At 37.1% G+C, this 27,345-nt stretch overlaps 1 protein-coding gene across 1 annotated transcript; it reads right to left on the minus strand.

Annotated features, from left to right (window-relative positions):
- Nucleotides 1–8,447: 8,447 nt before the first annotated feature.
- LOC109054574 (alpha-tectorin-like) lies at nt 8,448–27,315 on the minus strand. Its single transcript, XM_042768092.1, is given in 39 exon segments — nt 8,448–8,801; nt 8,902–9,004; nt 9,301–9,463; nt 9,753–9,998; nt 10,110–10,267; nt 10,465–10,649; nt 10,762–10,881; nt 11,440–11,711; nt 12,059–12,348; nt 12,439–12,561; nt 12,564–12,629; nt 13,002–13,211; nt 13,397–13,602; nt 13,749–14,085; nt 14,087–14,175; nt 14,178–14,316; nt 14,409–15,013; nt 15,120–15,684; nt 15,795–16,378; nt 16,507–16,887; nt 16,890–17,085; nt 17,166–17,312; nt 17,403–17,656; nt 17,826–17,979; nt 18,071–18,166; nt 18,315–18,554; nt 18,556–18,594; nt 18,769–18,890; nt 19,267–19,347; nt 19,432–19,812; nt 20,863–20,958; nt 21,050–21,451; nt 21,583–21,975; nt 23,820–23,891; nt 23,975–24,364; nt 24,947–25,366; nt 26,822–26,848; nt 26,950–27,016; nt 27,213–27,315. Coding segments are annotated over 38 exon segments (8,523 nt in total). The 5' UTR covers nt 27,213–27,315; the 3' UTR covers nt 8,448–8,697.
- Nucleotides 27,316–27,345: the final 30 nt, after the last annotated feature.

The following is a 27,345-nucleotide window of genomic DNA, read 5'->3' on the forward strand; positions in this document are numbered from 1 at the left end:
GTGATGCACATTAATGTGGCCTGGCAGTAATGTCTACTCAGAAAATGTACAGACTAAGGAATTTAAAAAAATAATAACAATGTTAAATTAAATTAACAGTGTGCCACTGTTAATTTAACTTTCTAATCTTACCTGTTTTCAAATGTGCGATGCTTGTAAGGAGCTATAAGGTTCAATATGTTTGTAATTTTTTTAACAAACAAAAGCAACAATAATTTTACAGCATTTATGAACATACTTTTACTGTTATTATTATCTTCTCGATACGCTAATACATTTTAAACCAATTAAGTAAATTATCATTGCTTAATGTCTTATGAAGCAGCGTAATATAATACATATTCTTTATTAAAAGCAGTAAAATTAATGTTCATTAGTTACTGCAGTAGGTATCATGAATTACCAATATTAACTAAAAGAAACTTGCAAGTTTGCAGCATTTAAAAAATGACAGCTATATTGTACTAACTATGTTGCAGCAACAAACTTGACACCAATATTGAATCATTTTTTTTTTTTTTTACGTTTCCTAATTTCTTTAGTCAAACTGGATAGTTTACTGTCATTCTTTTACATTGTAGGACTTTTAGAAAACCATCAGAAAATGACGATGCAATCTCTCTTTATCAAGTCACTGAACTTCAACTGTCAGTCACCGAAAGTGGATATTTTTTTAGTAATTGTTGCAACAAGTTGATCAAGATTCCCAAAAAATTACTTACAGTATGTGACTGTCACCAATGCATGAACAGTGTTCTTTTTATTCTCCATTATCTTCCTGTGATCCAGTTTCTGGATATCATTAGTGGCAAAATATTTATTAATATATAAACACTTGCATAAAAAACTGAACATTATTAGAAGCTGATCATACCTCTTAGTTTTGAATGAAGCACAAATCTCATAGAGATGCTAAAGAGGATGCATTTTCACTAAACAAACAAATAATTCCATATTGAACTGAAATTAAGACAATTTTATCCAAATGTTCATTATAAGTATGGTGTTGGTAAATTAATGCAAAATGAAATAATTTTTGGCTAAAGTGCATCTGACACATTAACTGGCGTATCATATCCTGAGTATATCTGCTATACTACACCACACCTGGTCAAAGAATCTCCCGCATGACCAGCAGGTTAATCCTCAGAGACCAATAGTAACACAATCACTACTTTCATGTGTTTAAACCACATACAACAACAGCTCATACTTCATGCCTTAGGTTATATTTATCATGATGACATGTTTGGCAGGAACATATTAAAAGCTTAAGTCACACAACCTGGTCATTGATGTTTGACAGCTCTGCTGATTGCTTATGATCAAATTTAACAATCTTATAAATAAAGACTTGATTTGTAATTGTTTGATGTATATTCCAAATATGTCTATTAAAGGAAACATATCAGCATTAAGACAAATGCAGTGAAGGATTAAAACCTGAATGTTGCAGAAATGCAGTCAACAATATGTAAATTGAAATATAAACAGATTTTTTGCAGCATTCTAATAAAAATATCAGGGATGGATTTACATGGCTTTAGTAAGATGTATGAATATTAAAGAAGAGTGCCAGAGGACTGTTCAGATATAACCTTTTCTCTGCCCTAACAACTCCTGAATATTTGTGTCACACTGAATGCAATCTGCCCTAACAACTCCTCAATTTCAGTTTCTCTTCACCTTCTTTACAAACTAGAACAATAAATAAAAACTTTGAATCTGGCTAGTGACTGAACCTCACCTCATCTTACCTTCAGAGAAAGAATAATTCAACCAGTGCTGCAACATTCTTTAAAACCTTTAGAAAGGAGCGTATAATAGCAAGACTCTTCTCATGCACACTATTATAGAATCACTATGGAAAATAAACAAAACGATTGCAAACATAGCAGAACAAAGATAACATCCCGGTGAATCTTTCTCTTACTTTTACTGAGGACTTTCACTTACTTTCTCTTACTAACAAAGGGAAAACTCATTTTGCTTTAATCTTCAAATTTATTTATTTATTTTTCTTCTCATTTATATTTTGAGTTATCCAGACTGCATGATCATGCCCCTATTGTTTATGCCTCATTATAAATGGCGGAACAAAATAAACATTTTTAAGCAAAGAAATCAAAACATTCTACCATCACAACATTACATATTTCAGTTTTGGTACTTTTGACAAGTTTTCCCTTGAACTACTATGTTACAGAATTTGAAAAGAAACTGCAGAAAAGAAATGGCCCTATAAACTGTTTTTGCATGATTTCAATAAACACAAATCTGATTGTTTGTTTATCAAGTAAAGTATAATAAATGTAGTTTATAATAATTAATGTAAAGGATTAAATAATTATTTTTATCATACCACATAAACACACTTATGAAATAAAGAAATATTTAGAAACCCACAATGAGTGTAACATCAGTTCCACATTAAAGGCGCACTAAGAGATTTTTGAAAAATGCTTTTGATCAGAGCTTCGGACCTATGTCCCAAAACACACTCACAGCCAATCAGCAGTAAGGGGCGTGTCTAGTAATGATAGGGAGAAGAGAGCACTCAGTGAGTGCAGGAAAGATATTAGCAGATAGACAATAGATAGCAAGAGACAGCAGATAAAAAAAAAAAGAGGAACATTTCAGATGAATAAAACATTAAAAAGAAGAGTTACTATCAGGCAAGAGATAGGACCCTCTTAAGTATTTGAGCAGCTTTCCAGCGATGGAGGAACTCAAGGAGTGGGAAGGCCTGGAATCAGACACCAAGGTTGCTTTGTTTCTTCTTGAGAGGTGAGTTAAGTTGATTTTGCTTTTCACACAGCTTTTCTGTGTTGGCTGTTGCTTGAATATGCTGCGGCCGGCAGGCATAGCAGATTCTGCCATTGTCGCTAGCAGGGTTGTGAACATTCGTGTGGGGCAGAGTTACCAAAATAGGGGCGAGATCCTGTTGGTTAATGGGCGTGTTTGTTTTGGTGTTTTCAAATATCAACATCGTTTGGCAAAAATCGCTTACTGCACCTTTAATATGGCACTAGACAATATACATGCAAAATGTTGAACTTTTTTTGTGGAAATAAACTAAAACAGGATCAGGAAACTCATCAGAGGAGCAAGTAACAGCCTCAGATACCTTCACTTGCTCTGGGACCCACTTATCTGTGAACAGGGAATATAATGCAATAAAGTGTATTCATGGAATAAATCATTATAAACCTATATTTACAAATGATTAAAATAAATGAAATGTTCACCTGTGTTGCCTTCAGACAACATCAGAGGACCCATGGATATGGAAGCACTGTCATGGAAGTCCAGAGACCTGCGCTCTCTCCGCTGGTGTCCGGAGTTACAGTCCTAAAAGAGAGAGAGAAAAAAAAACACAGAAAACATGAAACAGTAGTGCAGAAAGTGTCCAGTGGAGGGCGGCCAAAACAAGTAGTTTAGCAACTCTTTAACCTCACCACCATACACATTAAGGCTGATGGTTCCCTGACGGTATTTAGTGTTTGATCAACTTTTAAACTCACCGCTGAGCAGCGATTGCTTGACAGAAGGCACAGGTGAACAGCGCAGTGCAGGTAAAGCTTGGTGGAGTTTGCAGTGAAGATAAACATCCTGAAGAAGAAACGGCTGGATGTTGAGACGCCGTTCTGCAGCAGCTCCACTGTGTCATCAAATGTGTCAACAAATCAAATTCTTTTATGACAGACATTCAATTAAAAAAAGTGATCCTGTAAATCTTCAAAAATTTGTATTCTACAAAACATGGGATGTTGTGCTTTAGTTTTGAAATAAGATACAAATGTGTGGCAATGCTAAAATTTATATGGATTATTATTTATTCAGTCTATAAAAAGTTGTTTTTAAAACATGGTACAATCACAGTTTGTAGGCTGAGCTTTAAGGAACAGAAACAGCTTTACTCTGTAATGATGAGATCCCAGTGGAGACTGTAGTCAGGATCGTTCACAGGTGTAGCCCAACACGTGTCCATCACCAGAGCAAACTGATGACTGTCAACCCCCTCGACACGAACTTCCACATTCATCTTCTGGTCAAGCTCTGCATCCACTCTACCAGTGAAGGGCCGAGTAAACTCATCATCCTCATATGGAATCATCCGCACCTGATATCTGCCTTCTCCAGCGGGAAGAGTCCTGTGCACAATGCTGTTAAATCAGGTATACTGTATCTGTGTTACAATTACAGGCTTGTGTAAAATCTTGTTTTAAAAGAAAACCATATACAATTTGTGTGTGTGTGTGTGTGTGTGTGTGTGTGTGTGTGTGTGTGTGTGTGTGTGTGTGTGTGTGTGTGTGTGTGTGTGTGTGTGTGTGTGTGTGTGTGTGTGTGTGTGTGTGCTATTTACTTAATGGATTTAGGGATTATTTTAACCAAACATATGATGACAGTTCTGTCATCACTTACTCACTTGTGTGCCAATTTAAACTAGAACATTCCAAACTGACATTCATTCTTCCACGGAACACGGCAGGTGACATTTTTAAGGTTCAAAAACAGATGCACAATGCAACAGAAACATAGAAGTATATTTAAAATATTCCATACTCATGCACTTTATTTCAAAAGTTCTGAAATCAAACAATATCTTTGTTTAAATAACAGGCCTATTCATTATTCACTGAAAACATTGATATCTGCATTAGCTCTTTTATGGTGGCTGATCAGAGAAGTAGTGATGTCTGAATCATAACATCTCAGATCAGATTAGCTCTTTTCAATGAATATGTTTTACAAAACCATTTAAAATGATTTGTTCATAAGTCTAACTGACCTGCTTATAAAGCTCAAGACAGCCCCTTTGCAACTGAGCACAGAAGAAGATGACTACTAACAACTTTGAGGAGAATACTTTTAGTTTATTGTACTTTTGTCCTATCTCAGTTGTTTTCATTCTACTTTGTAAGCTGTATTGCGTATTACTATTGTTATTATTATTATTATTATTGTTGTTGTTGTTGTTGTTGTTGTATCTGGAGAAATGTGCTACAAATACATTTAATAATGTAATAGTGGGACAAACAAAAAATTATCTAATGAAAATGCATGTATAAAAAGATACACATAAGAGTTCATAGAGGAGTTGACAATACTTTGCCAGTGTTAGTGATGGGCCGAGTAAAGGAATCTATGGGTGGGATTGTCTCTGTTGTTGTAGATGTTTCATTAAGACCTGTGATATCTAGTTTTAGAAATATTTTTTTATTAATATCAATCATTTTCAAGTAAAATCCAGAAAAAATAATGACTGAAGTGTATAAATAAATTCTCACCTACACAGTAAACTGAGCAAAATATTGGCTTGACAAATTCATAAATATAGTAATTTTTTGGACAGGCTTTGACTCTTATAGGGTGGGATGTGTAACCACAGCAACCACTCCATGTGGAAGCACAGACCTGACGGGTGACCACTCCATCTTCCAGTTCTGGGTGAGAGTCATCGAGCCAAGGTGGGGATTGCGTCCCACACATGCCTTGATTTACACATGATTCTGGCATCTGAGAATTTTGACCATTGAAGAACATCCTGTACCAGCCATTCCACTCCACATTATAATCACACACATCATAGTAATAGTAAGAATAGTCAGTGGCTCTCCAAGGCTCATCCAGACTGGTGTTGGTGTAGCAGGGGTCGACTCTTGGGGTGCTGAAAGGTACTAAAATTTGAAACAGAGCATTACATAATGAAGATTAATAGCTGAAACAGTAGTATATAAGCTGATTTGGGAGAAGGGGAAAAAATGACTGGCTATAGGGCCTATCTTTGAGGCCCGTGCAGGGGTCTAATCTACTTCATCCAACGCTGTTTTGTTCTCTGTTGTTTTCTGTGAGCAAGCTCTTGATATAACCATTTATATAACTTTTACTAGCAAAAAAAAAAAAGTGCGGTGATGACTGTGATGACCTCAACACCGCGCTCGGCATCTAATTACCACGGTTATGCGGTAATGCGGTTATCGTCACAGCCCTAAGAATAATATATAATAATATAGTACAGTACACCTTACCATTGTTTCCTCTCCATTTGCTCCCCTTCACTCTGTTCTTTCCCTTTCCTCTCTCTGTATACTAAGTTCCCCCAAAACTCATCTAAAATCTATTTGGTGTTAAATGTGAACAGTAAGTTACTTTTCATGTTTGGTATCATTAAAATGTATCAGTGTGACTTGTAAAATGGTCTCATTCACAAAGAACTAAAATAAAAGGTAATGCAGATGTTAAGAGTTCAGAGATATTCTGTTACTGGTGTGCCCTTTACCAGGGTCTTTCATGCAAATTGCCTCCTGTCCCCAATAAGGTGAAAACTCTCAAGATGTAGGATCTTGATTAAAACAAATTCCAATTGTTAGGTTATACCTCAGAATTTAAGTTTAGAACAACAGTATTGCTCAACCAGTCTACATAGTGTGAGCCTTAACCTCCGATTATTGTAAAAATTATTCTAAGGTAGGCTATGTGTGAAACCATGACATAACTATATAAAGTTACTATTAGAGAAAACAATGGTGGTCAGCTTTTCTATAGTAGAGGTCATGATCTCTGACTAGAGAAAGTGTTACTTCAGTTACAGATCTAAGGGGACTAAATAAAGTATTTTTTTAAAAGAGCAAGCATGGGCAGCCAATTACCCTTGTCTAATGACCAAGACTGGTGAGTTTTTGACCATCGTTGCCTAATGATTAGAGACTCAGCAGGGATTATAGGTTGAGGGAATTTCAAATTCCGAGTATGGGACACCATGAAAGTGGCTTTTAACTTCACATATGTGACTGGAGCGAGACTCTGAATGAAATGGCGAGACTCACTCACATTTCACTGCTGGTTATATATGCTCTCTATATATATAATAAATTATTATATAAATGACTAATGACTAAATTTGATATTGTTTTAAAATGGAGTCAGATAAGTAGTTATCTAAAAGTAAATTACTTTGAGATTTCTTATTTTATTTCTTGTCTGATTTTGATGTTTCTGTTAAAGTCCTCAGCTCCAGGAACAAACTCCAAAAGTCAGTCCACACCATTCAGAAATTGTTAGATATGAATGAGCGATTAAATGATATAAATGACATCACAATTGGAGATGGAAAAATAATACCAAGATGTACCTAACAAAACCTCTTTAGACATATTATTTATTCCTACTATGATTTCTACACTTTTAATGTAAAACAAAGGATGAAAAGAGGATGAGGTGAAGATTCGATAAAATGAAAGAATACTCATTTTTTGTCTATTGATTATTTCACCTGATATCAAAATCCTGTTATACCAATTGAATATACAGTATATTGAATACATGACATATAGTTCCAGACCAGAGTCTTTTCAATATATAGCACTTTAACTCTCAGAGAACAATTGAAACACAATAAATACCTCTTAAATTGATTAACACTGCATACAACAGCAGCTCATACTTTATCTTTTATCCCATATTTTCACGTTTATCATCATATCTTAACAAGTTAGACAGGAACAATTTGAGTCATATAATATAATTACTGTCTAATGATCGTTTATGATCAAATGTAGACATTTTCTAATTACTTAACTTGTAATATTTAGATGTCAAATCCAAACATGGATTTTCTATGCTAATTTCTGTCTTATACTGAATGAACTCTGACCTACCCAGCTCTTCACTGTCAGTCTCTCGAGTAAGCAAAAGAACAATACAAGAACATTTCTGTTAATCTGGTCAGAGATTGAACCTCATGCATGACTTTCTCTGAAAGACCAATTCAACCAGTGCAGCAACATTCTTCAGAGCCTTTAGAATTGAAAGTAAAACAGCAGGACGTGTCTCATGCATATTATTGTAGCAAAAAAAACACAAAACTATGGTCATTAATCTCTTTCTTCTTTGTACTGAAAGTAAATCAATTCAAAAGGAACCATTACCTTCTAGATCATTTCGAATGCATTTTTGTGTCCCTATTATATATGCCTTATAATAAATTCAGTAAACGCATATCTATATCATTGTTACCTTCTCCTTACAGACATGAGTTATGCTGTTCACAGTACATTGAATGACTTGACTCTCTATCATGATTCAAATGTGACAAACATTTTAGTCAGATAGAGTACTTCACAACTTTGTTTATCATGCTTTGCCTGTTTGTGTTTTGTTTAGTTCTTGTGTACTTTTAAAATGATTAGAAAGTTATCTGGAACAGGTTGTTTGTCAAATTTGTGATATTTGAATCCATTTTTACGTTGCATTTATAAGTTTTGTTATATTAATTTAATCTAAGTCTATTTAAGTTTTGCCAGTATTTCAGTGTTTCTAAAATTTTGACTTGGGTGCCAACAAAGTCTGACCCTGATCACAACATAACATATTTCAGGTTTGTTATCTCAAAGTCTGCTGACCAATTTTTATAAAAAGTTAGAGAGAATTGAAAAGCAACTGCAGAACAGGAATGGCTTTTTAATGCTTTAGCATGATTAAGAAAGAAAAACAAGATTCTGATTGTCTTTGGTAATGTAGCAAATGTAGCAAATCTGAAGTAAAATACAATTAATTTAGTATAGAACAATTAATGTAAAACTGATTATGGAACATAAAAATAACATTTATGACAAGGAGAAATTGAGAAAGCCTCAAATATTCATTAAAATGGCATTAGAAATTATGCATGTAAAAGATTACATTATCTTTGCATTAAAACAGGGTCAGGAAACTCATCAGAGGAACAAGTAACAGCATCAGAGAAGCACACAGACAAGAAGCCTCAGATGCCTTCACTTGCCGTGGGACCCACTTATCTGTGAACAGGGAATATAATGCAATGAAATGTAATGTATTGACAGCAGATATCAACAGAAACCTTAATTTACAAATGATTAAAATAAATTAAATGTTCACCTGTGTTCCCTTCAGACAACATCAGAGGACCCAGGGATATGGAAGCACTGTCATGGAAGTCCAGAGACCTGCGCTCTCTCCAGTGGTGTTCAGAGTTACAGTCCTAAAAGAGAAATGCAAAAATCCAGCTGTGTGAAACCCTTTTAAATATCATTGGACAAACATGAAACATAAAGGAGTGCACAAAATCTCCAGCAGAAGACAAACTTTACCACCATGGAGATTACGGGTAACATTTTCATTCCAATATTTAATGTTTGATCAACAGGGTTTCATCAATAGTAAATTCTTAAATCCTTACAATTTAACCATTACATTTAACTATGGAGATGCATTCAATACATTAGTCCTATACACAGAAACATATTATAATAATTATGAGAGGTTTTCTAAACTCACCGTTGAGCAGCGATTGCTTGACAGAAGGCACAGGTGAACAGCGCAGTGCAGGTAAAGCTTAGTAGAGTTTGCAGTGAAGATGAACATCCTGAAGGAGAAACGGCTGGATGTCGAGACGCCGTTCTGCAGCAGCTCCACTGTGTCATCATTTGGATTGGGACACCTGAGAATATTAACAATGACAATCAACAAATCAAATTGTTTAACTTGAAAGACATTCAAATCAAAAGCGATTTCCTGTAAATCATCACACATTTGCATTCTATGTACAATTAATGAATGGAATTATTTGCATTAGTACAGCAATACCGAAAGATAATATGTCAGGTCATCCTAAAGGGATATGGAATATTATTTATTCAGTCTATGTGGAGATCAAAAGTATTTTTTTTTAAATGTTACACTGAGTTAAGACTGAGCTTTAAAGAATATATAAAACAACATTGCTTTACTCTGTGACTATGAGATCCCAGCGGAGACTGTAATCAGGATCATTCACAGGTGTAGCCCAACACGTGTCCATCACCAGAGCAAACTGACGGCTGTCAACCCCCTCGACATGAACTTCCACATTCATCTTCTGGTTGAGCTCTGCATCCACTCTACCAGTGAAGGGCCGAGTAAACTCATCATCCTCATATGGAATCATCCGCACCTGATATCTGCCTTCACCAGCGGGAAGAGTCCTGTGCACAATGCTGTTGAAATAATGGATAGACCTGTGTTAAAACTACTCTGCTTTATGGCTATAATTCTACTCCTTTATTAAAACAGCACAGCTGGAATCAGAATTTGTATTTGACTGGCACCTCTCCAGTGGATTGATTTCCACATTCATGGAAAGTGTTTGTGTTTGAGGATAAGCACAGCTGAAAGAAAGCTTGAGGATTTTTTCTCTGCTGATGAGACCTTCTGACCTCGGTGTCCCCAGAATAAAGTTACTATAGATGAAGTGGGTTCCGTTTGCCTGTGGACAACGTGTATAACATTTTGACATTTAGACTGAAGTGAAAACAATAAAAACTTTTATTATTTTATTATTATTATTAAACATGAAACCCCAAAAAGTTTAAAAAGTATCAGTAAATTCAACTATCGCTTCTATCAGACACTACAAATGTTTGGGATGGTGTATTTGAATAGATTATACATAATATATCCTACCAGAAGATTTGTGCCACAGATGTGTTCATTGTTATCAAAATGGAATTCTACTCTGCCATTCCTGACTGTTCCTTTGCAGTTGGGATCATTGAGGTGTAAGACGTCAGCTGAAAAACCAGCCTCAAAGAGCTGACAGCGAGACACAGACATGGAGCCAGAGCTGCTTTCACAGGTTTCTGAGAAATCTGAGGGAATAAAAACAATCAAACGATTGTCATAATTATTAAAAAAGAAAATGTAAAAATGACAAAAAAATAAAAAAATCATGTTTCATATTTTTTGTGGAATGTTACCAACCAAATGAGTCAGCTTGAGGTCTGGGTAGGTCATCGTTACACATACAGCCATAAACACCACTTTTCTTCCCACACCACTCATCCTCAGAGCAGCTGAGCTCAGAGCAGCGATCTCTCACATCTAAGAAAAGCAGAGATGAATGAGAGAATGAGTCATAATAACAGAGCCAGAGCTCAACATTCTGAGCCCCCTGAATGATCATTGCTCTACATTCCCTCAAGGTAATAAAAAAAAATCTATTGATTTAAAGTGAATTTCATATTTTCAATAATTTTCCCACGGGGATACACAAATAATAGCCTTTTAAAATATATATATATATATTTTTTTAAAACAGACTTTTAACATTTAAACATTAGAATTAAATTGCTGGAGGATTTTATTACTTTACCTTAAAATTATCTATATAAACACCCTCTATATGTCTAAGTCTATATTAGCTGTGAAATTGCACTTGTGTGAACTAGCAATGTCTAATTTGTGACAGATTATGCGAGCAAAATTGTCAAAATCAGTTCATGAATCACAGCTCTTTCATGGACTAAATCATTTGGAAGCAGTTTGTCATAGTAGTTGAGTAGTAGTAGTAGTGCAGCTAGGGTTTTTTTTTTTTTTTTTTTTGCAACACTGGTGACAAGACCAAAAAATAATCTGTGCTGAAATGTTATTATGACTTACCACATCGCAGACCCGAGCGCCATTCTGGGATCTGTATCTCTAAGATGGCACAAGCTGTCTCATAGGCCTCAACAGCTGAACATAGCATGCCGTTTGCACGTGTGTACAGACACAGATCATACACACAAGAGAAGTAGTAAGGTGCAGGGTCAACATGAAGATGGCAGCTCTGGAAGGGGCCGGTGGTGTTGGTGATAATACTACAGAGATCAGAATATCTCTGCCTGGATGGACACTCATCAGCATTACCAGTCTGGTCTCTGGCACCACAGCTGAAGAACACATGAAAAAATGAAGGTTAAATGCTTATACTCTTTCATCACTTGGACAAAGAAAGAGTTCACAGGTGAACAACATACATCATTTGCTACTTTTGCATATTTTAACCTACAGCAGTGATTCTCAACTTGTTTTTAAGTAAGGAATTTTCAGGAGAGATTTTACTTTGGACATTGTGTGGTAACTCTATACAAAACTAAAAGTAAATAAAAGAAAAGACGTTAACCTTTGAACCTTTTTCCCTGTGCATTGCTCTATCAAAACAAACCTGAGAAACATTTATTTTTTTATCATGACCCACCAAGTAATAACAGCTGTCCTAGTGTCTCATGGTTCTTACCCAGCAATGCTGGTGTCTGATTGCCAGCTGTGGCCAAAGGAATCATCATCAGGAGCGGGGTCTCCACTGGGCAGCACTTTGTCATCTGCAGGATTACCGTTGAAATTTCCACACATTCCGCATAGAGATCCATAGAATCTTTCACTTGCTCTGACTAGAAGACTGCTATGTCCATCAAAATGGACAATGAATTCATTGAAAGCATTTAGAATTACAAATCCCTGCTCTTCACGTATCTCTACAAGATCATTGTTTTGATATGCTGGTGTGTCGATGGCATTCCCGTCAACCTGGAGGGAAATCAGAAAATTTCAACATCTTAAAAGAGAGAAAGTGAAAGAAGATATTTTTGCATTGACACCATTTGAAGTCAAACTTACTTTAACTCTCCTGTTCTGCCCAATTGTGATGTGTGTCTGTTGTCCATGCTGAGACAACCAAACATCCACTGCAGACACAAATGATACCACCATGTTCCCACGGTGCCTGTTGGTGGCCACCACACACGGAACTCCAGATCATTGTCGGTAACATTACCACAGGTCTGAGCAATCTCATATGAACAAGTTCCCTAATAGGAAAAAACACAATGCACATGGTCTTTATCATTTCTTTTATTTGCCACACACCTGCAACTTCACACCCAGATATATCTTGTAAGACATTAGATAGATATCTTAAATGAAAGAATTTCCAGTGCTATGAAAAAAAATATTATGCAGTATATTTCTATAGTATATTAGTATATTTTATATATTAGTATATTTATAAAGTATATAAGTAAATCTGCAGTCAAATTTGTTTAGATAGTTTAACACCAATAACCCTTATAACCCTCCTTTGAATAAATTTGATTGCTAAGTCAGTTGTCCCCTACTACTGGGTGACAAAACAGCAGTTAAGGTAATTGTCTACAAAAACAGCAGATTTTACTAATTTATACCTGAAAGTGGGCCACAGCTCCATCAAAGGTGATGTAGTGGGGGTCACCCCACACTGTGCAGGTGGACATTGGACTGTAGCAGTCACGATGTCCATTTCTGACCGCACAATTCATGGTTGGTGGGCAGACAGATGCAGAGCAGCGTAGATCATTTGGAGCAAAACACTGACAGCGTTGGGAACATGTTGAATCCCAAAACTGTTCACCAATCTATAAAACAATAATGATAATGATGAACTTTACATTTTCATAACATTATGTCAAAAAGTATTTTCACCAACACAAAAAAAAAAAAAAAACATCAAGATACAGCATCATCATAAGGCTGTTTGCCTCATTATCCTTTGCCCCTATGTGATAATACTTAAACGAAAACATAATACTTAAATCCTTACATTATAGTAGAATCCATCATACAAGCAGCCACATTGCTCCACTGGTATACAGAGTCCTCCACTCCTCACAAATCCCTCATCACAGAAACAACCTTCTGAGCATGTGTGTTCACAGCTAGCATCAATGCTGCTGGCACATGTATGGCCACAGTCCGTGCCACACACCTCATAATGGCTGTTTGGGATGTTTGAGGAGCAGTCCATGACTGGAAATGCAACAACAAAATGTATTTGTAGAATGCAATTAATAGTATGTGCAATATTAAATTTTTGAAATAAAAGGGGAAAACATCTTGAATAAAGAAAACAAATTCATCTATGGTTGGTATTTTTACATATTTTACATACTTACCACAGGATGCAATTTCTCTCCAGGGATAGACAACAGTATTGGCAGACTGACAAGCACTCACATAGGCTTGGACAGAGTGACACAAGACATCATTACTGTTCTCAGAAATGCACACATCAAACACACAGTTATTAAAGTAGGCCTGTGGATCAACAGAACCATGGCAGAAGCTAAAGGGACCCTGACTGTCCCTGATGATCTCACACAAGGCTTGTGAGATGAGAGTTGTACTCTCATCTTGGCAATAGCCAGGAATATCACCACCTCCACAGTCATATGACATGTCATCCTCAACCATCCATTCTGTCCCAAACTGGTCTGCTGAAGGTGCCAGAACCACCTGAAGGAGTGAGGAAGTCATCCTCAAGAAGGCCATTAAAGTTGCCACAAAGGCCACACACAACTCCATTGTAGTCTGCTGGCACAAAACAATGTTTAACTGCCAGGAACCACCATAACTGACACCGAAACCAAAGTCAGTTGAGACATATATAAACTGTCCTGTGGAGTAGACAGAGACCCGACCAGAGTCAAGGTAGACAGGAAGGTTTCTGATCTCTTCATCAACCTAGTTGAAGGGAAGGTGGAGATGGTTTATGCAATGCAATCCAATTAATAATTGGAACAATAATGTTTTTTCATTCAGTTTGAACAGCTTACCTTAACAGCAGAATAACCGTTCATGTCCTTTGACATGTGCACAAGGTGCCCAGAGACGTTGACAAAAACTTCAACAGTTATTGACACTGGCCATCCATGCCATCCATCATTTCTTGCATCCACCTGGAAGTGCGGTAGACCACGAGTGTCATCACATACTTTGGCCAGAACGTATCGGCATCTGCCTTGAAAGTCAAAATATGTTCCATCAAAAGACTTATAATGGGGGTCTCCTGAAGCATAACAGCTACCATGTGGATGAGGATGGCACCCATACTCCCCCTCCACCACACGGCAGATCTCCTGTTCACTGCATGATGATGGTGTGCAACGAACATTTCCAGTGATTCCATCACAGACACACAGGAATTGACACTCTTCACCATGCCAGAACTGCTCTCCAGGCTGCCGATAACGCCCATCATAGTGGCAGCCGCAGCCAGTGGGGGGAACACAGTGATCTCCATCCAGCACCAGTCCATCATTGCACTGGCATCCCCCCTGGCATGGCAGCGTGCACTGGAATGGAAATGAGAGGCTAGGGCAGGACGCAGGACAGGATGTGCCACACAATTCGAAATGAGTATTTGCTGGACAGTTTGGATCTGGGATGTTTAATGTAAAACATGGAAACGACGATGAATGATCAGCACTTTGAAGGAGATATATAGTTTTAATTCTGAAAATCTTATCATATTACAAGATACGTACCACAGTGGGTGATACTCCTCCACTCTCCAACTGTGATGCCATTCTGTTGGCAGTGCAGTGTATAGCCTCGCAGGGCCTCACATAGAGCCTCCCTGGCACCGTCCGTTTGCTCCAGCATCTGAATGCAATCTTCAATCCGTTGCCAAGGGTCTAGTGTTCTGCTACACTCATCAAATGGTCCATCATTCATGGCCATGATGCTGCAGTGCTCTCTGAATTCGCTCCTGTTCTGATAATGAGCTGGTTCCCACATGATAATTGGGTCCTCACAGTGGGCTGACAGGGATCCATCACGCCAGCTGTCTGCAAAAAGCTGGGAGTCATGCAGCAGGACACCATCCGGGCTGTAGAATTCATCTTCGGCGTTTCCATTCAAGTTCCCACACAGACCTCCAAGTGTACCATTGTAAGTGGTTGGCGCAGTGATTCGGACAATGTGCGGCCAATCAGCTCTAACAGTCACGCCAAAGTTTGTCTCCAAAACAAAACCTCTTGCACTGCTGTGATAGATATGGATTTGATTGGAACCAACACTTATAGGTAGACCAACCATCTGTCCATCCACCTGAGGAGAAAAAAGAAAGTCTGACTTTGATCTAGAATTTGAGTTTGAGATAATGGTTAAATGGCTCTTAATACAAGGCTGAGAAGAAAAAAAACAACATTTTGTCTAACCTGTACATTGCTACCTTCTCCCAATTCAATGGAAACTTGAGTTCCTCCTGTCTCAAACTTTAGGAACCTGGAAAAGTCTTGAAGGCCTCTGGGTACTTTCTCAACTGTCAATACAAAGTATGGCAGTTGGGATGGCCCCATTACTCTTGCAAGGGTCAGTCCACAAGCTCCTGGGTATCTGAAAGTTTGTCCATCAAAGGTGTGGTATGAACCCAGGCTTTCAACTGAACAGGTAGCATAACTGATGGGTCTGCAACCCCTTACACCATTATGGAGTCCACACACTTCAGCTTGACCACACTGGTGCTGAGTGCATACCATTGACCTGCTATTGCAATCACATTGTCTTCCACAGTCCACGCCCAACACTACCGACTGTCCTTCAGAGTAATAGAAGCCCTCAAAGACGCAGCCACAGTTTGCTTCAGGCACACATTGCCCAGCGCTGAGGATGTACCCATCATCACAAATACAGCTCTCCTGATTGGGCAGGGGACAGTTTATTGGGGCAAAGGGGTTGCTGCATGTGGCAGGGCAGCTTGTTCCTTGGGACTCAAAATGACTGTGCTCAGGACACTGAATCTCTGGAAATGGAGGGCGGAAGTAAGAATATTCATCAAACTCTGTGATATTTCACACTGCACAGTTATTTCAGTTACACAAAGTCAAAATGCAAAACTAAGTTCTACTGAAACCATAACAAGTCACTTACCACAAAAGCCTGGTTGTCTCCACTGCCCTAGTTGTACACCTTGCTGTTGGCATTGAGCAGAATACACATTGAGGGCCTGGCACAGAATCGGCTGGTACCCTCCTCCTAAGCAAAGATCATAGACACAGTTCTCTATGTAGGTCTGTGGCGAAAACACAGAGTGGCAAGAAGCAAAAGGCCCAGAAACATCTCCTAGTATCCCACAGTGATTTGTGTCACTGTAAAGGCTCATTTCATTGGCAGTACAAACTGCACAACCTAGACCTGTGCACCTGACATCATGGCATTCAGGATCTGTGTCCCCCTCTACCTTCCAAGAGTTGGCAAAATCAACATCTGAGCTCAAGACCTCCCCAGAGATTGAACGGAAGTCATCTTCAGACGGTAGTTATAGTTTCCACACAGACCACATGTGGCATTCTGGTAGTCATAAGGTACAGAGATGGTGACGTAGCTATATGCATCATATGTAACTAGGAGACCAAAATCTGTGCTGATGGCCAAGGAAAAACCTGACTGATAGACTTGGATGGAGCCATTGTGGAGGGTGAATGGTGTTGCTATAAAGGTCCCATTAACCTTGACAATGTTGACAAAAAGAAATTAGGAAAATGGAAGGATGGCTGAGCTCAATATTACAGCAAAACAGTGATACTTACCTTTGCTTCATGATAGTGATCTTTAACCAGTTCAATTTCTTCATTATAGACAAATACTCTGACCATTCGAGTCCATGACACATGTGTGCTACCCCGATGCTCATTTTTTCCCTCAATGCGATAGTACGGCAAACCATTTCCACAAGCCTATACAATGACAAAAATCAGTATCAGTAAAGAATTCCAAGTCTTGTCAAATATACACAATAAATAGAAAGTCATAGCAACATTACTAACCTCAGACAGAACATATGTGCAGGTTCCTTGAAAGTGAAAAATCTGATTGTCAAAGGTGTAGTAGTGAGGATCGCCAGAGATGGTGCATGTTTGCCGCTGAATGTTCTGACAAGAGTATTGCAAAGCAGCTGGACGACAAGCTTGGGAATAAGTGCAGGGCTCAAAGCTGCACTGGAGGCCTCTAATGGTACAGGTGCATCTTTCCTGGCAGGTGGCATCACTCCAGAAATAGTCTCCTAGCTGCACTGGCAAACCTGTAAAAAAGACTTAGGGTTTATTTATATAAACACCAAAAATCATTTGTGCAATTACTGGAAGGCCTCACCTATAGTTTACTAGCATGGTACAATCAAATTTGAATAGGTCATTCATAGTCTGGCTGCAAAGAGCAAATATGGCATGAAGTTAGGGAAGCAACATTACCATTAAATTGACAGCCCCGTGATCCATGATCGGTTCTGAAGGCCCATCTTCCTGGCACATTGATATTACTGCTGTTTGGTAGGCTTGTGATATCATTTTGGAGTGATCGAGTAATTGAGAAATGGTGGCTTGAGTCGATAGTGTCATAACCAGCCTAATGATAGGAAGACATCCAGATGTCTGCTTATTCAGTTAATCCTTGAAAATGCAATACCTATCATATCAATTTGTCATCTTGTGCATACCTGTACATATCGTTGTGTTGGAGCAATTGCACCATAGTTTATTACAACAAATGAGAGATGGCCATTTGAAATCAAAACCACTTGGAAAGATGTTTCCTTAAAAAAAGACAGAAAAAGTCTGAATATTTTTAAAGGAAGAAAGAAAACATTATGTGGTGTGCTGATTTTTATTTATTTATTTATTTGTTTATTTAATTTTAAATAGGTAGAGGAAGACTTCCATGGCGCAAACTGGGCTACTTACAGTTCCTGAATTGTAGTAATATGCAACTCTATCCCACGTTGCAACAAAGACCCATGAAGCAGAGAAACTCAAGTCAGGGAAGTATTGGTTTATGTCTTGGGTTGCCTGTGTAAGGACACTGCCAGAGGTGTATTGTTGATATGAGATGACACCATTCCAACTATTGTCAATATCTGTCCAGAATGGAGCAATGAGGTCTTTCCCTCCATAAGCTGGGAACTGGTATGGAGAGAAGCTGCCCCATGCCCCCGTCAAAGGTCAAGTGTCCATTGTTGTTGACCTGAAATAGTAGAGGACTTATTATTATGTGCAGAATTCTTATTAAAGACACAAAATTGTTTTGTCACAGAAATTTAAACTGAACTCAACCGTCCTTTTTTCCCATTTACTTTTTTGTTTTTCTCCAGTTACAGACACTCAGCATCAAAAATCTTCCCATTCCAAAGTGACTTACATAAATTTGGTTGTATGTTTGTCCAAAAAATATGAACGGCTGCTGCAGGTATATAACTGATGAACTCCCATCATCAATGCGTCCATTCACTGTGTCTCCAGTTCCAAATGGATAAAATGGCCCTGTAATATTGATGTCATTGAGAGAGGAAAAAAGAACAATATTGAACATTAATTAGCAACAACATAAATATCAGTTTCTGATACCCTGACATTTAAATTTAATTTATATTTCAATTTTCATTTACCTTACTGTAATATGTGTATTCTTTGCATAATGAAATCCTGTGATACAACAATATGACTGTATATCATCATGGCTGTGGCTGTGATTACCTGTGGCCTTTTGCGTACTTTAATAAGGCTGATAATATATTAGCTTATACAACTTTATGAATTATTTTAAATTATTTACATGCATCACAAACATATAACATGGATCTGATTTGCTCATGTAAAACAATAATCCTTCACATTGTAACACACTGCAATATATTACCAGTCATAATGTCCATGGTTGTAGTTTCTGTGGTTGTCTCTGGCATGACAGTAGTAGAGGTAGTGTTTATGTTGCTTGCATCTGAAAGAAATTATAAATATTTTTTGAAAAAATCTGAATTATCTCTTACATAAACAAAGGGCACATGCTAATACATATATTTACCTGCACAGTATGCCAAACTGCAGCCACTTGGTCTCACAAACTCATAGACATAATACCCTCCTGGACAGGCTTTGACTTTAATGGGATTGGATTGGAAAAGGCAGCAGTTATTGCTCCAGTGACCGCAGACATCTCGAGTGACCACTCCATCCTCAACTGCTGGATGTCCTCCGTTCAGCCACAGTGGAGCATGAGTGCCACAACTATACTCTTCAACACATGTGTCTGGCATCTGAACGCTCTGATCCTGAATGAAGAGACGGTACCAGCCGTTCCAGCTGACCCAAGTGTCACACATAATTTGAGAGGAATATTGATTGGTGGTGGCTCTCCACAGATCATCCAGGACACTGTAGTTGTAGCAGGGGTCAACAGGTGGAGCTGGTGAAATGGAAACATTAAAAACATAAACGTTTCTGACTAAATTGATATTTTATATATTTATTTATAACTGAAGTAGAGGTATGAAATCTTCAGAATGCTCTTTCTGTTGTAGCCATTTAAGAAAGTGTATTTTGATTTTTATATTATTTATGTTTAAATATTATTTGTTTGTGTTTTGTTTAGTACGATTTGCTAATTAATTAAGAAAATTGTAAACATCATAAGGGGTGGTAAATCGGGCGGCAGTACGCCGGAAGAAAGGAAGTGGGTGAGACATATTTTTTTGACCACTTCATACGTTTTTGTTTGTAGAATCCCTTTTTTTGTAACGAGTTTAGTTTGCTATAATTTGCATCTTAATTTTAATATGTTTTTTGTTGGTCAATTACTTACCTAAATAAATATGAAGAATGAATAAACATTTCATGGAATGAAGTGCGTTCAAGACAAAGCCCGCTACCATGCTTCCGTGGCCAAAACAAAGGCCGAAACACTTTCCTTAAGCTCCCTGTTACTCTTGTGCTTTAAGTTATTGAAAGCTGAATATAGTTTCTCTTAAGTCTAAACATCTTATATTTAGCTGTGAAAAAAAGCTGTGTATACATGCTATTAAGTTATTTCCTGGCTCTGATGGTTGGAGTCTGCAAACAGTTTGGGTTTATGAAAGGAGTCTAAAGAAGTCTGAGAAACAGTGGTAATATAGTTTTCATTATGAATAAAACAACATTTTGGTTCAGTACTTTACTCTGATTAACCATCTGTAAAAGTCTATATATACTGTTATATATAGAGAAACAACAGAATCAGTCAAGTACCACAGAGAGTCTTTAGACATCTGTTGTCTTTCCTTCTCATTTATATTGCATTCTCATTTTGTGAGCTGCATTACTAATTTTTATGTGAGTTTTATTTATATTACGTTAATTTAGCTGTACATTTTTGTTTAATGCAACAGAAACAGAACAATTTTAAGAGACTGTGTGTAATGAAAATATGTGCAAAAAGATACCTATGAGAGTTCATAAATGAAACAAGACAATACTTTACCAGTGGTTGTGATTGGTGGAGTAATGGATTCTATGGGTGGGATTGTCTCTGTTGTTGTAGACACTGATGAGGTGGACTGGTTTGAGGCTTCTGATACTAAGAACATATTTTTTTTTAATCTCAGTAAATAATTTGTAAACAAACCCCAGAAAAGTAATTAAAAAATTACATACAAGTAAATACTCACCTACACAGTAAGCTCCACAAAACATTGGTTTGACAATCTCATATACATAGTAATTTCCAGGACACGCTTTGACTCTTATAGGGTGGGACGTGTAATCACAGCAGCCACCCCATGAGGACATACAGACCTGACGGGTGACCACTCCATCTTCCAGCTGTGGATGAGGGCCGTTGAGTGACAACGGGTTATAAGTGCCACACATGCCATAATTAACACATGATTCTGGCATCTGGGCATTTTGACCATTGTAGAACATTCTGTACCAGCCATTCCACTCCACATTATAATCACACATCCCATAGTAGTAATAGTTATTATAGTAATAGTTGTCAGTGGCTCTCCAAGGCTCATCCAGACTAGTGTAGTTATAGCAGGGGTCCACACTTGGGCTGGTGAAAGGTACTATTATGAAAAAGAAAAAATAAAACACAACATACATAATATATAAAATATAAAAAAAAAAAAAACAAAAACAAAAATTACAAAAGAAAACAAAAAATACATAAATAATAAATAAACAAAACAAGCAAAACATGCACAATACACTGGTAATGGGATTGAAAGAGTTGGTTTGGTAAATCTGTAGACATAATAATCTCCAGGACAAGCTTTAACTTGGATTGGTTCAGATCTGTAGCGACTGCACTGATAATCACGAGAACCAAAGATTTCACGAGTAACTACTCCATCTTCTAGCTGAGGATGAGAGCCACCAAGCCACAGAGAACTAATGCTTCCACATGACATATAATTAAAACACCACTCAGGCATCTGAGCACTCGACTCATTAATGAAGAGTCGATACCAGCCATCCCATTCTACAAGAGTGTCATCATGATCAGAGATGTATCCATACATAGACCAGTAATTGCGTGTGCTTCTCCAGTAGTTGTTGAGTACGTTGTAATTTTCACAAGGGTCATAACCTGTGTTAGTTAGATATCAAAACAAATAAGTTATAATTCACTGAAGAACTTCATTAGTGCAAATATGTAACAGTAAAACACAGTAACAATCAAAATCATTCACAAAATAAATGTGATAGTGAAGCTTAACGTTCATGCATAAAAGGTGCCACTTTCATTGCTAAATAAATAAATACTCTAACATTTTAGATTAGGGAACACATTCAGTATTAAGAGTTTTCCCTAAATACACTCCTAATTGCTGCTTATTAATAGTAATTAAAGTCATTGTTGTAGTCTTTACAACCTGTCCTCCAACTAATACGCTCGTATTGGTCGTTTGTCCAAATCCCTGAAATACGACCCATCAGAGCGTATACTACAATTGCGCCCCTATCGGCAAAAGGTCGTTTTCATATTAATGTTTTGTACTCTTTTATTTGCACTGTGATTTGCATTTCGTGTAGCTCAGTTGGTAGATTATTGCGTTATCCCTTGATATGCAATCATGCTATCATGGGTTCAATCCCAGAGAATGGACGTGCACGTAAAATGTATATGCTCAATAAATAATAATTTAGCATGATTTCTGTGAGGGTTAGGTTTAGGGAGTGGGGTTAGGTGTGGTCATTCGAACGAATAACCCACCTAGTAAAATATGTACGAATTACTGTGAGATCGGTGTAAAAAGTCCACACACTGCATTTGAATAAACATGCATTTTGATTGGTAATGACGTTATACGTCATTTCATGACGACAGACGCAACGCGATACTGTCATTATTTTTACGCCCACTAGAGGCCGCTTAACTTTAAAACGTAAATATAGGTCGTAATAAGGTGGTATATATGGTCGTTTTTTTGTTGGAGGACAGGCTCAGTTTTTATGTTAGGTATTGATACGCCTAAAGCTGCATTGGTGCTGCTGCATCTGTGTTTCTTTCTCTTTTCGATGTTGTTGCTATCTTTCCCTTTTGTTCTTTTTTCTCCTGTCCTGTTTCTCACAGGCCAGCCTGTTTTAATTAGATGTGACATCAGCGTGCACGGTGGTAGCTGACGGCCAGTGCCGACATCTTTTAAAAGAGGAACGGAAGAGCGACTTTCCCAGTGGGTGGGAGAGAGAGAGTAGATTGTGCTGGCCCCGGTGTTGAATGTTGTTGAAAATGTGTTATTGTATCCTTGATTGTAAGATCTGTTGAAGCTTGAGTGAGTGAGATATTGATAATGTTTACTTTTCTCTCCCCAACCCCTCCCCCATTGGTGTGTGTTAGACCATGTATGTAACCTTTAGAACAAATGGCCTTTAATTTATGAACGCTGTAGAAACTAGGTGCCATTTATTATTGACATACTTTTCTCTTTTTCTTTTGGTTTAGTTAAGTAGTTGGGGAAGTTCTTGGATTATTTTGTTTCTGATAGGGCGTTTCATTTCTGGGTTGAGGTAGCTTACTTTGTTTAATATTTTGGCCTGGCCCAGCACTGAAGTTATTTCTGTGTTCTTATTAATTGTATTATCTGCTGGCCAAGCTTGTTTTTCTCTAACCTCACAATAAAAGCAAGAACCCGAGGACGTTCTTTTGAAAGCAACTTGTTTGATTATAACTTTCTTCTTTTTATTTTCCTTTTATGTTTCACCCCTGAACCCTAGACCTGGGGTCTTAACAGTATATGGTTTAATTAAGGGATCAAGAAATTGGTTATGAAGAATAACGCATTTATATGTGCTTTATAAGCACTAGTAAACAGCCAATATGCTAGTAAGATGGAACCTAATTAGAAACTAGTTAATGGCAAATAGTGTTCCCTAATCTCAAGTGTTACCATAAATGCATTTAAAAATTTTAAACATACACATATAACTTACTCAAGGTGATGCTGGATCCAGTGACTATATCTGGACTTACAGTAGAACCCACCTGTGAAATAGTGCTGACATCTACAAAGAAGGACATTCAAGACATGACTGAGATCATTGTAAAATGTTTAAAATACTTTAGAATGTGGTAAAAAGCAAGGTACCTGTGCAGTATCCTGAACACCCGATTTGTGGTTTCACAAGTTCATAGACATAGTAATTTCCTGGACACGCTTTCACTCTGATGGGGTTTGTCTTGTAATCACAGCAGCCACCCCAATAAGACCCTCCACAGACCTCTCTGGTCACCACTCCATCCTCTATCTGAGGGTGAGGACCATTGAGCCACAGAGTGATGTCTGTGTTACAGGTGTATGAACTAACACAGGTCTCTGGCATCTGGATGTTCATTCCATAGTAGAAAAGCCGGTACCAGCCATTCCAGGAGAAAGAGTCATCACAAATCCAGTCTCCACTTTCATTGTTGGCTCTCCAGGGACGATCCAGAGACTCATAGTTGTAGCAGGGATCACTGCTGAAGCTTTGGAAAGCAACTGTCACGGAGTTTGTAAAAGTACTGTTAAAATACCATATTTACTGTACATTGAAGGAAATTTAGAGTATTACATTGTGGAAAAAAGATACATTTTAACTGCAAAAGAAGTGATGTTATGTAAACGGGTATTTAGACTAACACACATAAATCCTAACATTTAAACAACAACAACAAAAACAGTTTTGATTCATTTTTAGGTGGAGGACAGGTAAATTATGTAGAGATATTCATTAAAAATTGAGTAATTTAGGGATTATGTATTATCATTAATAACATGGCAAAATTTAATTTACATCACTTACAGTAGAAAGGAGCTGTTATTGGTTCGTCTAGAGTTGTGAGATTTGAGGAACTGTGTTACAACTAACATGAGAGCTACAGTAGAGGAGTGCTATGAGAGTGTGGGGAGAATTACAAAGTAGCCTACAGAATGTTTAATTGACTGATTCTAACTGGTTATGCCATGTTTAACTTCATTAAATTAAAATTCATGTTAAATTATCTAATAATCAGACCATTTACTCTTGATACTGACATTAAAAATCACAAAATTTGAAGAGAAAAAGGGTTCAGAGTTCACCTGCACAATATGTAGGTCCAGGGGCTGATATGATGGGTTTGACAAATTCATAGACATAATAATCTCCTGGACAGGCTTTGACTTGGATGGAGGTGGAATTGTAGGCTCCACACTGATTGGAATACCCCCACCACCACCACATATGACTTCCCAAGACTTCACGTGTCACCACTCCATCCTCAAGTGTTGGATGAGAGCCGTTGAGATACAGTCCAGTGGAACCACCACATCCCACATAACTCACACACCACTCAGACATCTGAGCACTTTCTCCATTCAAATACAGCCGATACCAGCCACTCCATTCAACAAGAGTGTCATCATGTCCAGAGGACTGATACGCGTTTTGTCGTATGTCTCTCCAGTATTCATCAAGAGTGTTATAATCATAGCAGGGGTCAGAGCTGGAAGTTGTTGATTCTGAGAGAATAATTACATAAAAAGGACAATCCTTATACTAAACATAAAAAATACTCACACTTGACCTGATATGATATTGGGATAGTATACTAAGGAGGAATTCTATAAACTGACTGCACTTGTATCCTCAGTTTAAAATATTCTCTCACTTATTTAAAAAAAGATTTACTAACTTGAGCTCAGTTCATTTATAGGAGCTATATTCACTTCCATCAGCTCGAATGACATGTGGCTCTTAAAAAATATAAAAGTATGGTTGTTGTTGTTGTTGTTTTTTTGCATGCTCAAAATATATATTTATTTTGAATAGGTTATATAGTATATTTGTAATGCTTATTATAGTTCCACTTGTTTGCATTTGTACAGGAAACATTTCTTTTCTAGAAGTACTGAAGCAATGAGTCTTTGAATAAAATCTGAAAATGTAAATGTTTATGGACACCATAAAGTGAAAATAATGAATAAATTGAACACTTGCTCTGGTTGATAATAGTTGATAATAATATAATAGTTGTCATGTCTTCTATAATCTCTCTCTTTCTCATTGGTTTTCAGGTCCTGCTGTTCCTGCTCTGCCCAGCAGGTGAAGTCTGGTGTTACTGTTCTGCAGTCTATCACGGATCATCCCACCTGTTACTCCACCCATTTCACCTGTTCATCATCTCATTATCTACATGCACATTTACCTGCTTTCTTCAGTATCGCTTAGCAACATCTTTCCAACCTTATTAGTTTGTTTATTCTTTAATGTGATTTCTTTGTCTGATTTTGTCTGATTTTGACTTCAAGGCATTTCTATAAATGTCTTTAGTAAACCTGACATTTAAGTCCACTCTGAGTCTTCCTGATACTGTATATAGAACTTTAATACAGTGAAATGCAGGCATAAATCAACCATTTAGAAGAATCTTTACCCCTTTGCAAAAAGGTTTTTCAGTGGTATGAAAGACATTTGAATGGAAGACCATTCCATTTCTAAATTGCAACACATATTAATACATACTGTATAAATTGTCAGTTACTACAGAATCTCATGGTTGTGAGATGTAAAGTTGGAATTATGAGAAATAAGGTCACAATTGTGAGAAATAAAATTGTCTAATGAGCCCAACCTGACTTTTCAAGGTGAACAAAAATTTAAAATTAAAAACAAAACAAATAAAATAAAAAAAAAAAAAAAAAATAATAATAATAAAAAATGATTAAACAAAAATGTAAAATTAAAAACAAAATTATGAAAATAATAAAAGTTTTTCTAAGTGTAAGGAAAAAAAAAACTTTACCAAATTTATTTTTGGAGTCTGATATAAATAACTATAGAAATGTTAAAATATGAAATTTCATATCAATAGGTAATCTGGTTGAATTATTCCTGTTCTACTTCTTTCATTTTTACATTTGTAATGGAAAGCAAAAGATGGAAAAAAGAAGTGATCAAGTAAAGAATTATTGTACCTGTAGTTTGTCCATTGATTATTTCACCTGTTGAGTGCACAATATAAACATAATCAATTGATATTAAGGAAAAACTCAGTTCACCTACTAATTATTCTAAAGCACATGAAAGATGATAAAACACTCACCATTAATCAGCAGCAGTAGTGACACACACAGAGAGATCAGAAACCTCATTGTGAGGAATGGCAGCATCTGCACACGCATTTACAACAAATACTCAAATGTTTCTTATATTATTTAGTATAAGAATATTATATTATTTCATATTTAATTTTTTAAAAAGTAATTAAGTATTATAATGAAATAACTAAATAAACAAACATAATTTTTCAGAGTAATTCCTTAGTCTTTTGAGCCCAATGTGATGAAACGAAGAGAAAATCTTTACCTGAGGTCAAATGCTGCTGCAGAGCAAACTCAGTGAGATTCTCTCTTCAGCAGCTGAATACAATCTCATCGGTGCCTTTATTAATACAAGTGGGTGGATCATTACTGGAATCAAGAGTAATCTCTAAACAATG

Source organism: Cyprinus carpio, chromosome A12 (assembly GCF_018340385.1).
Source record: "Cyprinus carpio isolate SPL01 chromosome A12, ASM1834038v1, whole genome shotgun sequence".
In the NCBI taxonomy this organism is placed as follows: Eukaryota; Metazoa; Chordata; class Actinopteri; order Cypriniformes; family Cyprinidae; genus Cyprinus; species Cyprinus carpio.